The 13,191-nt window shown below is 37.1% G+C and overlaps 1 protein-coding gene across 2 annotated transcripts; it reads left to right on the forward strand.

Annotated features, from left to right (window-relative positions):
- The first annotated feature begins 701 nt into the window (after positions 1-701).
- On the forward strand, positions 702-13,034 carry Hcf (Host cell factor). Of its 2 annotated transcripts, XM_008202137.2 has the most exons (13): positions 702-1,169; positions 3,531-3,679; positions 3,734-4,289; positions 4,355-4,500; positions 4,550-4,687; positions 4,743-4,962; positions 5,329-5,508; positions 5,567-6,168; positions 7,077-7,272; positions 7,322-8,223; positions 11,576-11,734; positions 11,783-11,975; positions 12,034-13,034. In XM_008202137.2, exons 1-13 carry the CDS (start codon positions 1,010-1,012, stop codon positions 12,123-12,125), a joined length of 3,693 nt encoding a protein of 1,230 aa, XP_008200359.1. In that variant the 5' UTR covers positions 702-1,009; the 3' UTR covers positions 12,126-13,034. The 2 variants fall into 2 exon arrangements, with proteins under 2 accessions (XP_008200359.1, XP_969302.1); XM_964209.3 differs by lacking the exon at positions 5,329-5,508.
- Positions 13,035-13,191: the final 157 nt, after the last annotated feature.

The following is a 13,191-nucleotide window of genomic DNA, read 5'->3' on the forward strand; positions in this document are numbered from 1 at the left end:
ATAAAAGAACAGGTAAGCTACTGTTAAACAAATAAAAATTAATAATTTACCCATAACGAAAACAGTAAGGAAATGGATACATGATTTTTTAAACAAAAACTTTGAATAATTGAATAAAAATGAAATTTAAACATTATTTGTTTACACAATTTTTACTGTTTTGTTTTTATTTAATTGACGATTGATAAGAACATGAAATGTTTATTATTATTTTGACAGCACAACTTAAAAAGCTTATTAATAAATCCTTGAACCCAGTTCCATTACGTCCAACTCTCCCCTAACATATTGTAAAAAAATAACAAAAAGAAATTGTGACTCGTACGAACGAAAAACATTACCTAAAAGGGTTTAATACAAAAAAATAAATATTACAACGTTCCTAATACGTTTTTTTTTAAACTTTACACTTGGAAAAAGCTTTAAGTACGTCCCTGTTTTTTGATACTTCCCCCCTTTTTTCTTTCTAATGGATTCGTCCGCAACTGGAGCAATCAAATGTATTCTATAAAGTATTACTTTTAGTAGACATCACTAGAGGGCAACTAAAATTTATTATAATTTAGTAGACTTGTTGACACTTATTTAATAAAAGATAAATTACAACATTCGGAGATAATTCAACTTAAGTGCTCGGGTGTTTCGGTGTTAAATATTACGCCAGATTTTTTGCCGTATTTAGGGTTCTGGCCCCATTGTGGGTGTTGGGGGGTAGATGGCGCCCAATTTGGACGTCCTGTTTTACCGGCGGAGTGTTTCTACGCGTTCGTTCTTAGCCGATTTGACGAAAACCTTTTCAATGGTTTTGCCGCTAAAGTTAGTAAAGCGGAGTTATTTTCGTAGACTTTCTAAAACTTTTGTATACCGAGTGTTGTGTATGGAGATAGACTAGGATCAGGGGGTGGCGATCGTGGTGTTGTGTGTGGCCGTTTTCGGCTGTGTCCACGTTTGAATTTGCAAACTTGCTGCGATTGGCTTTGTGGATGGTTATGTGCAATGTGATCACGTAATGGCGGGTAAGGCGTTACAGTGGAAATGTGTGGTTAACACCACTGGCCCCCAACCTCGGCCGAGACACGGACACCGGGCCGTCGCTATCAAGGACTTGATGGTGGTTTTCGGCGGCGGCAACGAAGGAATCGTCGACGAACTCCATGTTTATAACACGGGTATGCGAGCTTTAGCCGATAAATATGGCGCGGGGTTTGTTGTTATTTATATTTACCCCCCGGGACGGCGCTGGGGCTGATCCGGCCCCAGCCGCCCCGCGATCGGCCCCGCGCCCCCAGTGCAACTTTCTCTTTCAAAATTTCAAATGTCGCTTTTCGGGATTGTTTGGTTCGAAAACAAACATGGCCGTCAAACAACAACATTCTACAGGGACCGGACTGAGATTTTTCAAAGATTTTCGCGAATTTACAACGACGCGCTTTTTTTGTCCCAACTTTCATTCAACTGTTTCGTCATTTCTAAAAGGTTAAATTCGCCGACTTCACACTTATCCCCACTGTCATAACCTCACGATGCACGACTCGACTGAAATTTATTAACCTAGTTATGTGAGATTTTTTCAAAATTTAGAAATTTCACTCAATAAGTAAGCCAACGTAACGTAATAGTGCGCTTTTTTGAAATTTTACAATTTACCCAAACGTCACTCTTTTTTTGTTGTCATGGTTACGTCTGATTCAAAAATCACGTTTTTGAAAATTGTCAATTCGGTTAATCAAATTAAGCACTAATTGAATCTTCGGAAGGCAAAATGATGTTCTGCTGACTAACGCTATTGATTTTTGGATTTCATAAATAATAAACAAGTTTAAATTACAGGTACTCCCTTTATAAAATTTTAATTAGCCGCGTTTTTCTGTGTAATACAGTATACAGTAAAGTTTGGATAATCGAAACAGAAAGTTTGCAGATCCCGAAAACGTTCGCATTATAGAATTCACTTTTTCTGTTTAATTTATTACAAGAAAAACCTAAGAAACAGTTAATGGACATCTCCGAATAACGGACATCTCTTCATAACGGACATTTTTGTAGGAACGAAACAAAACCTATGTTAAAATTTCTACCTGCCATTAGTGGACACCTCTCCACAACGGACAGTTAAAGGTTTCCCATCGGTGTCCGTTGTTCGGAGGTTTTACTGTATTAGTATTTAGTATGGAGCTCGAAACATTTTTTATCTGCTTGATAAAAATTCAATTTTCCGAAAGTGTGTCAAGTTTTGTCAGTTTTTAAATTTTTATGGGTAGTAAATCAGTGGAAGGTTATTAAAAAATGTTAGTTTGTAAACACGAATTTTTAACGAAAATAGGAGAAACTGATAAGCTGTTTAACACAATTGTTTGTCTGGTTTTACTTTCAAAATTGAAAATTATTGTGATTTTGGAGAGGGTCAAGGTGACTGTTGAACCCAGTTTTTTCATTTCTAACTGAAATTACAAAAAGTGGCTACGGAATGTAGCGATAACAAAAGGTAACGTGAACCGTACGTGTCGTTATAAATATTAATTAGTAGTCTTATATGAAAATGAGTTTTTTGCCGGAAATGTGTATCAATCATTGAATAATTATTTCAATTTTAGACGTTCAAAAACGTACCGTTATGTTACCACACGTGATAAGGTACGAAAATGAATGAAAATCGCCTGTTGTGGGTTTTAATTAGCGCATTATTTAATTAGTGATTGTTTTTCGAACAGTTTCATCGCATAAAAGCCAGGCAGTTTTCTTTGTTCGAATCGTTCAAGTGTAGCTGATAAAAGTATTTTCCGAGATAAAATAACACGGAACCTTTGTGATACAAATAAACAATAAACTACAGTGGTGTCCGATTATAACGAACTCAGAAAACGCATCAAAATGAATTTGTTATATACGAGGTCTGCTATAAGCTGTAAATTAAAAAAAAAGGTTTTTTTGCAGTTATTTTACTTTACCTACTTATGAAATAGGACGAAATAGATAAGTATCTATCGTAAAATAACATGAATTCTTTGCGAAACAGTAATATGTATAGTGTGTGAATTACAAGTATATTTGCTTTGTCCTAATATCTATAGTTTATGAGAGTTTTGGTCGCCGAATTAATTTGACTCCATCACAAATGTTAAAAAATCATAACATTGAGTTAAAACTAGCAAAAACAGCCACAGAAAAACGAGTCTAAAGTCAGTCAAAACAAGTCCAAAAAAACGAGGCAAAGCTACACCGAACATCATTTTCGTCTGTTAATTATTAAACTTTGGAAAAAAGTACCCAAAAGACGCAAACCTAGTTGATATTGCGTTTTTTTGACGAATTTTTAGACGCTGAAGTGCAGGTTGCAACCTTAATTAGGTTTAAAAACACACGTTTTCACCGGTTAATATTAAATTTCAGTCAATGATTCAATAATCGGTTTATCAGTTAATACTTTTCTTTCTGCTTTGTTATTATCAACCGCGACATATTCTAAATACCGGGCTCTACTGTATGTTTTTGTAATTAGACAAGTGGTTTTTATTGTTGTTGTTCTTCAGCAACCAACCAGTGGTTCGTGCCTATGACCAAAGGCGACGTTCCTCCAGGATGTGCAGCGTATGGTTTCGTGGTGGATGGGACTCGCCTTTTGGTCTTTGGTGGTATGGTTGAGTATGGAAAATACAGCAACGAACTGTACGAGCTACAGGTATTAGTTGTGCAAAGTACTGGTTGTATTTTTCATTTTGTCTTTTTTAAACAGGCATCAAAATGGGAATGGCGTCGCCTAAAACCCAAACCTCCAAAATCCGGCCCAGCCCCGTGTCCTCGTCTGGGCCACAGTTTTACTCTCGTAAATAACAAAGTCTACTTATTCGGTGGTTTAGCAAATGATAGTGCCGATCCAAAAAATAACGTGCCGAGATACTTGAATGATTTATACACGTTGGATATACGTACGTCTCCCGTACAGTGGGACATTCCTATAACTAGTGGTTCATCGCCACCACCAAGAGAATCTCATACGGGTGTCGCTTATATCGATAAGAAAAATAACAAATCGTTTTTGGTTATTTATGGCGGAATGAGCGGTTGCCGATTGGGTGATTTGTGGTTTCTCGAAACGGAAACACGCACTTGGAGCAAACCCCAAATATCGGGAACGACGCCGTTACCACGGTCGTTGCATACTTCGACCCTAATCGGACACAGAATGTTCGTTTTTGGCGGGTGGGTGCCGGTGGTCGCCGACGATGTCAAAACCTCCACAAACGAAAAGGAATGGAAGTGCACGAGCACCATGGCCTGTCTTAATTTAGGTAAAACCATAACCATAATTAGGAATTAATTCGGCTCACTTTATCGTCTTGAATTTTTTGCGTAGAAACAATGAGTTGGGAACAGTTGGATATTGACACCACGGAGGAAAACGTGCCATGCGCTCGCGCCGGCCACTGCTCCGTCGGCGTGAACACGCGGCTTTATATCTGGTCGGGACGTGATGGATATCGAAAAGCTTGGAAAAACCAGGTTTATCTCCCGTTTTCTCCTCAAACTATTTTCTAAACGTTTTATACAGGTGTGTTGTAAAGACATGTGGTATTTGGAAGTGGACCGGCCAGCGCCTCCTAGCAGAGTCTCGCTCGTGAAAGCAGGAACTCATTCGTTAGAAGTCAACTGGAATGGGTCTCCGAGCGTTCAGATGTATATTTTACAGGTGTGTTAATATTGCGTTTGTTTGGTACGATTTTTAAATAATGTTTGGGGGATAGATACAAAAGTATGATTTGCCGACGCCTTCCCCTGCAACAAATGCCGCGGCCAAAGCTATACCTGCAAATACCGCAGTCAAACATGTGCCTGCAGTGCCTCCATTATTGGCATCAGCTAAAACAACACCAGTGGCTAAAGCTACAACAGCCGTGACGCAGCCGAAACAAGTCGTCCAAACAAATCAAATAGGAAATCCACCGAAAGCAACACAAATTAAAGGTAATAACGGTGCGAAAATAGTGAAAATAATCATTGATTTGGCGACGCGTATTGTGGGTCTTGCCAACAAATAATTGGTCGAATGTTGGTCTGTAGGTCAGTGTTTGGGACACCTGTTTTTGGAGTTTTTCGACACAAAATACCGAACGACTTATTTTAGTGCATGATTTTTGATTTGTTCATTTTTTTTTATTGTTAGATCGAGAAGTTTTATTACGTGAAGACGGTCAATTTGATTTACCTGAAAGCAAGTTTTTTTACACTTGAAAGGTAGTGATGATTGGTTTTTCTTTATTTGGTAAAACTTGTTTGTTTTTTCTTGTTTCCTTTTGTATTTGAAATAACCAGTGTTCTTATTATTTATAGTTCGAAATGCGGTGAAAAATACATCAGCATGTGCTCCACTCTTAATTGCACCTCCACAGAGTGCCATGAATACTGATCCTACACAAGCTAGTACGTTGTCAGGCATTCAGGCACTAGCTGCAGCAGCTGCTGCTACCCAAAAAATAACTGTTGCCCCACAAACAACTCAAATCAAAATTGGTGATTATCCTAAACCTGCGATTTCATTTCGAAACTTACGTGAAACAATCTCTTCCAGCGTCGCCGAATGTGCGAGTCCAAGGCACAACGGGACCAATTATCAGACAGACATCACAGGTCGCCGGCAAACCTTTGATCGTTCAGAAAGGCAGCAGTATTATCCAGAAAAGTGGCGTTCAACAGCAAGTTGTGACACTCGTCAAGACCAGTACGGGTATGACACTCGCGACGCTACCGAAAGCCGGAAATATCGTACAGAACAAAACGCCCCAACAACCCAAAAATACCATCGTTAAAATCATGCCGAGTAATCCCTCGAGTAAAGTATTAACGACAGTCAAGGCCATACCGTCGAATTTATTACAAATGAATAAAGCCACCGGAAAATTAATGCTGTCGAAAAGTGCCGGACAAATACCGACCATAAATAACCAACAAGTTATCGTCGTCAGTTCGAGTAGCGGTATTAGAACCATGCAATCCGTCACAAGTGCGCAAACCGTGCCCGTTGTCAAATCAACAACCGTCAATGTTCAACCCATCGCGTCTTCGTCGGCCATAACCGGACTACAAGGCGTCAAAATAGGCAAACCGATCACATTGTCTATGCCCATGACCGTCGTCGGATCGCCTAAGACGCTCACAATCTCCAAAAACACCGTAAGTACAAAAACCGTCAAAATCAAGGCCGTGTCTACGATAAAATTATAATTTTTTTCGTAATATTGTAGCTAAAAAAGGTAAGTAGTTTTTACACAGGGACCGACTGGATTGCATTATGCAGGCACCAAATTTTGAATGTGTTATGGTAAAGCTGCAGTAAATTGTTTGGCAATAGTATATTATTTCACCATAAATCATGCTTTTACGGAAAAAGACGATTATCTAACAAACTTTTTAAATTGAAGTCGCGATTTTGTATTTCCTATAAAGCGTGATAACTTGTAATTTTTATTTTTTATTTCTTGATTATGGCTTGCTGACGCGCAATAATTATGTGCCTTCACACCAATATTTTTTCTCCATTTGTCTAGCTCAACACATTTTTACCTAAAGCGAAAACTTGTGCATAATGTAAATCTAGGTCATGTCTGCCGCTGTCGATGCCCTGTTTCCGTACAGCCTTGTTTCTTCAATACTTTACCTCTGGTGCTGTTGTTATTTTGAATAATGTCGAAAACTGTTTGTAATCAAAGCCAGTAAACTTATTTAGAAAACAGGCAAAGTTAAAATATTGATTACTTTAATTGTTTTTTTGCTGTTTTTGTATTGTTATTATTGTTATTTTTTTATTTATTTTTATTTTTACTTTTCTTTTCACATTTCTTTGAAAACCACTTTACTTTCTGTTTATTCTTGTTGTGTATTTTCTCTTTCGCCTGCTCACATCTTTTCTTTAATGAAGGCTTTTATTTTATTTGTTTCTTTTATTTTTTATTGTTATTATTATTGTTAGTGTTATTATTATTATTTTGGAAACTCAACTAGAGCACACTTGGTGGTGGTTATTTATAAAGGGACACGGCCTTACAGCTTTACAAGTGGCGCTAATTTAATGAATTCTTTAGAAGCAAGTTATGATCGGGGGCAAGCCCGTGACCGTTCAGATGGCGGGGGGTAACAAAGTGACTTTGATGCAGCCCCAGCAAGGTTTGGGTAAAATCGTACGTTTGCCGGTAACTTCAACAATAGCATCGTCGAACAACGCCGAACAACCGAAACTAGTTGTGGTTTCGCGGCCCAAACAACCAACGGCGACGATAGGTTTGTATTTGTGTTTGTTTTAGCGATTTTTGATGTTGTTTTCTGATAGCTTCATCATCATTCGACGGTCCTGCGACGACAGACGTGGCATTGGCTGCTTTGGCCGCCGAAGCGGGTCTTATTGACCCTAAACCAGCCAAAGAGGCTTCAACGAGTGATGAGGGAGAAGCGGCCCAACAAGATTTAATTAGACAATTGGAGGGAGATAATGTGGAGGCTCCGGCAGCGACGGAGTCGCCAAGTGCAGAGGAAGCCACAATTTTGTTTGATAACAACGGGATTAATCAAAGTTTGGGTTTGAAAGGCGGATCCGTGCGAATGCCGCCGTACAAACCGTTCAATTACAAGATGGGCTTGCGAGGTGGGAGCAAAGATTCCGTCGAAATGCATAATCAAAGTAACGAAGATGTAAATACTGATGAGAATATGACGGAGGCCACGTCGATGAATGGCACTGCGGCCGAAGGCGCGGAACAAATGGATGTAACCTCGGTGAAAGAGGAAAGTATGGACGAACAAGAGGAAAAGTTCGATCCGTCGACTCTCGACGGCGAGTTGGGTGCAAGTTTGAATCAAGAAATGGCCGGATTTGCGGACCGGCAGGATGGCGAAGAAGGGCCTCCTCTTCTCGACGAAGTGAAAAAAGAAGATGGCGATGCCTTATCTGCCTTAGCCTCGGCCGCTTTAGACCACTCAAAAGAAAACAAGAAGACTGATAATACGAATAATGTACCAGAAACGATTAATAAGGAGCAGTGGCATACGGTTGGATTTATCAAAGGGAACAGTTGTGACGTTTTGAGTTACTTCCTATTGGACGAATGGTCCGATTTGACCGTCGAAAATTTGCCAGACTTGGCCGGATTTCAGCGAATTTCGCTCGAACCGGGCACGGCTTACAAGTTCAGAGTTGCCGCCATTAATTCAGTCGGAGTTGGAGATTGGAGCGAGGTATGCAATGCAGATTTCGAAATCAAATAACACCGAACCGGAAACATCTTTTCTAAGGATAAAGTTTTGCTGTTTTTTGTTAATTTATATTAACAAATTAGCAAAAAATATCCTTTTATCACATAGTAGTTATCACAACATACTGTGTGTAGAGTTACGTTAAACTTGATTGAAGTACTAAATTCCTCATCTGCATGTTCTCTCACCCTGGAAAGATGTCTCAGACAGTCGACCATGATCTTAGGACCAAATAAAATTTATAATATGTACGAATCGAAGATTGTTGACTAAACTAAGACTGGTCTGCGAGAATTTTTTTTCTCCTTCGTATTGTTATTCGTGATTCTGATTATTATAAATTTGATCTTTCGGGATCGAATTATAGTAATATGTATCACGTATTTTTTTATTTTATTTATTATTTTATTTTATTTATGAAGGACCGGTTGATAAGACACTTCATTCAAATTTAATTCGTTCTTATAAGTTATCGACGCGAGCAAACCAATCAAATTGATTCTATTTGGTCACGTGATCACTTTAATTGCGGATTAAATTAAAGACGCTTTTATTTACCGGTCCTTATTGAAGGTCACAATATTTGCAAGACAAGTTGTAAGGTACTTGTCTCAAATAAGGCCAATAGTTAATTTCAGAATCGGGTAAAGCGTTGACTGCCATCTGTGTTATCAATGACACTAATACCCTGGAAGAAAAATTAGATCTCTATACAGTTATGTACAGTTACAAATTCTTTATTCTGTGCAATTCGAAAAATTCACTTTAATAAAGATTTTAATTTTGCGTTCGTGTCTACCTATTTTTCTAAGTATGGTAAATAAACTTTACAGAATTAATAAAAAAAAATTATACCAATATTTCTTTGGTAGTCCAAGTGTGCGTAAGGCCCAGTCGTGTAAATAACACTAGCATTGCTGCGAAAAACCAGCTTCAAGTGGAGGAATCAAAAAAAGAACGTAGAAAGTTGTTTTGTTTTCTGTGCCAAAAGTATGAAAAACTGAGCATGTCTCGATGTTCATCTTGTCATCTTGTGGTGGTCATGAGGAATGTGTCGGCCTAACCAGAATAAATAAACTTACATTTACTTCGTCTAGTTTGCAGCGAAAGTTTCGATGTTTACTTGTGTTTCATAAATTTCTTTCAAAAGTTATATTTTCAATTTTTTCTTGTTTTTTGTATTCGTTTACATATGGCCTTATTGTATACGTAGTATGCTTAATAAAGTCACATGTTACCAATTAATAATATTTAATACTAAAGAGATAACGTAACGGAATTAACGCTAATATTTTAGTTACACATTTTATGAGGTTCCAAACCTTTAATATGGCCTGCTTTGGGACAGATATCTTATTTCATTGCAAAATACTAAAAATTATTAAAACAATGTAACTGTACCCTGTACCAGTTTGTTAGGTAGGTAGAATTTTCTGCGGCGAAATTACGCTGTAACCTTGAATGAAATAATTTAAATTGTTTCTAACTTCGACGTTTTGTTTTAACTTAGTCCAAGCGTAAAACTTTTACTCGTTTTCTGTTTTTACAAAATCAATTTTTATTATTTATTGCGCCTCTCGCGGAGTCTAGTAGTTTGTAATTGGTTCTAGTGTGTTATAAAATTCGACTTTAGCCGTTCAACTCAAAATCTGCCAATAAAGTACTTCAAACAGCGGGCAAAGTTATTATTAAATTTCTTGGGCGAAACTGGTATAGTTGTATATTAATAGCATTATCTTTTATAGTTTTATTCCTTAATATTATATCGTCTTTCTTATGTGTAATATATACAGGCTGTTTACGGTTTTGAGGTTGAAACTTGCGGTAGATATGTGTGAAAATAAAAATTCAATTCATTTTAGTAATTGTAGTCCATGGACCACATTTCATAAAACACTTACACAAAACACAAACCAAACTTGCCCTAAACGCTTTCAAGAGAAGTGCTCCTGATCAAACAGAATTTAAACAGAATTAACAATTTAAATTTTGATCAAAATTAAAGCCAAACAAAAGAAGTTTTCAACGATATTCTTATGTTTTGCAACCATTAAATTTTATTTTAACTGAGAAATTATTCCAGTGACCCCTAAACTCCAATACTTCGGAGTCAAGTAACTTAAAAAAAAACCTATTCCTTGAGTTTTTTTACGCAGTTACCCTATTTTACACTCTTAATACGTAGTAGGTAAAGTTTCGACTCCAAGACCGTAAACACTTCTTCATATTCGTAATATTTTTATTTTAAAGGAGAATTTCGTTACTTAATTCAAAATGTTTTTCAATTTCTGTTGCTCCGTCACCATGATAAAAAACCGGTCTCTTTGTACAACAACAAATTGTAAGCAAAAAATTTTCAAATTTGAAATATTCCATCGTTGCTAAGTTCCATGAAATGTTTTGGAAATGTCAGTCTTATCGAACAGACCTGTTTTTCCAATGATTTCAACTGTAATTGACTAATTGGCAAATCGACGTTAAAAACAGCCTTAAAATGTAAACGATCACTTGAAATTTTTGCCTCAACGTTTTCGCCAGCATACTCATTAAGGGTTCCTTCAAGCTTATTTCTTTCAGTCTTTTTTTGTTTGTCTGTTTTTGTTAACTCATATTCTTGTAACTTCACTGGTAACTTTCTAAATAAAATTATTTAGGTTCCATTAGAAACTATTTCCGTCTATCTCATGTAACTTCTTATTGCCCAGTCAATAATCTCTACTCTTATCACTTCAAATCTTTATATTATCACTCAGTTGAATTAACATAACTTGAAGGTTTTGGAAGGTCATTTCATGGGTTTACTGGTGACTTGCTAGCTCCAAAACACATATTTTATTTATCTTAGCTCACAACAGTGGCCCCCAAATGTGCAATTTAGAGGGTGAGTATGTTGTTGTAATGGGGTGGTCGTTTTCAAAGGAAAAATTCTGTATTTAGTGGGAAAAACATTGCAACCTAGTTTAATTTTGGTGACGCCGCGGGACAATTTCTTCTAATTTTTTGTAGTTATAGTTTTCAGATAACTATTTTTCGGTGTTTTTAAATTTGAAATGACTTCTAGGAACATTTAATAGCCTGGCGTCGCTGTGACAGAAATTTAATTTGCTAATTCTAGTGCACTAGCTTATGCTGTATCAACCCATTGGCAAAAAACTAAATTACGAACAATTGTTACTTTTGATTTTTTGAGTTAATTCGGACTTCATGCAGCACTCCCTGGGCCCGTGCTGCAATTGAATGACTGCGGACACGTAGCTGTGTAACGTAGAGAGCGCTTTGCGCCAATAATTTTGCTTTTTAAATGAAAAACTTTTAAGTGCGTAATTGCTTGTAGGTGTCTGCCTTCAAGACGTGTCTGCCGGGCTTCCCGGGGGCGCCCTCTGCGATAAAAATCGCCAAATCGGGCGATGGGGCCCACCTGTCGTGGGAGCCCCCCAGTAGCAATCAAGGTGATATCTTGGAGTATTCCGTCTACCTTGCCGTTCGCGGAAAAGTGAGTGACTTCGGTGGGAAGTAACTGAAATGACGGTAATGTTTGCAGGATAAAGCCACGCCTCCGGCGCAACTGGCTTTCGTCCGCGTGTACTGTGGACCAAACAATTCGTGCGTGGTTCCGAACTCGACCCTGGCGGCCGCCCATTTGGACACCTCCACCAAGGCTGCGATCATTTTCCGAATCGCGGCCAAGAACGACAAAGGTTACGGGCCCGCCACCCAAGTCAGGTGGTTGCAAGGTTGGTGATACTGATTGTGATTTGGCAGAATGGTGAGTGTGTTGTTGCATTGTTGCAGATTCGCAAACTACGAATAAATCGACAAAGCGTTTGCAAGATGACCGCCCGATGTTTAGTAAGAAAATGAAATTTGAAAAAGATGAGAATTAAACGAAAGTTGTCTGCAATGATGTGACTATCTTGAGACAAACTGCGGGGCTGGTAATCATCAAATATATATTTTCACTTTTTATTTGAGTCCATCAAGAGGCCCCTGATTTGGTTATTCCCGATTTTTAATTACTTTGACAAAAAAACATTCTAAAATGTATTTATTCAGATGAAACTGTGTTAGTGACTTTAAGTCCTACTTTATTTCTAAGTAGTTACAAAAAACATTATTTACAATAAATTAGTTTGTGTGATATCGGTCATGATATCTTTTAGGAAAAAATAAAGCATTAACTGTAAAAGGTTGACTGTGTAATACTTTCTTTCTCTATTTTTTACTATAAATCTTCAGCTTTTTGAACATGAAGATCTTGTATTATTTGTAGATTGTTATAAGGTAAGGCTTAGGAATTTGTTTATTGATGTTGTCCGTAGTACAAATTTGTCAATTACGGATATCACAATATAAGTTTGCACATTCTGTTCCCATTTTTATTTTACTGCTGTATTTGTTTTTTCAGTTTATGTGAGAAGTTAACTTATTGAGTTATATTTTTACAGATGCATTATAACAAGTAGATTAAAAAATAGAACAGAAAAAATTGTAAATATTTATTGATCATTCATTAAAAACAGTTCATTTTGTTCCTGTTGTATTTATTTTTTCAATATAGTTTATATGTGCGAAAGTTGCATGCGGCCACCGTCGACTTCAAATCGTGGAACGGAGTGAGGTGTTTGACAATGTTCAATAAATATTCCCTTAATGTAAAACAGATTTTAATGTATAATTTTTAATTCAAGTTTTCTGTAACTATTTTATCTATACTATATAGCAATATCATGTTTCTTCAGTTTGTTACTATTGTAAAAAATTTATAATGCAAGAATAAATCATTCTGTTAATGATGTGATTTCTATTATTAGAGATCTTGTAACAAATCATTGAAAATATTGTATCATAAGTGGGAGCTTAGTATCTTTTGTTAAGTCAACAACTAACTTATACAAAACTCAAACTATTTTGTTTACTGATGGTATAGTTATTTTGGTTAGTTACAATTGT

The sequence above is a fragment of the Tribolium castaneum genome, chromosome 10 (assembly GCF_031307605.1).
Source record: "Tribolium castaneum strain GA2 chromosome 10, icTriCast1.1, whole genome shotgun sequence".
Lineage (NCBI taxonomy): Eukaryota > Metazoa > Arthropoda > Insecta > Coleoptera > Tenebrionidae > Tribolium > Tribolium castaneum.

What these genes read in the sequence shown, in the direction of transcription:
- Hcf (XM_008202137.2), top strand. Translation starts at nt 1,010, where the DNA reads ATGGCGGGTAAGGCGTTACAGTGGAAATGTGTGGTTAACACCACTGGC. An exon ending in ACGAACTGTACGAGCTACAG is followed by an intron (nt 3,680 to 3,733) that starts GTATTAGTTGTG and finishes TTTTTTAAACAG; the next exon opens with GCATCAAAATGGGAATGGCG. An exon ending in GAAAAGCTTGGAAAAACCAG is followed by an intron (nt 4,501 to 4,549) that starts GTTTATCTCCCG and finishes CGTTTTATACAG; the next exon opens with GTGTGTTGTAAAGACATGTG.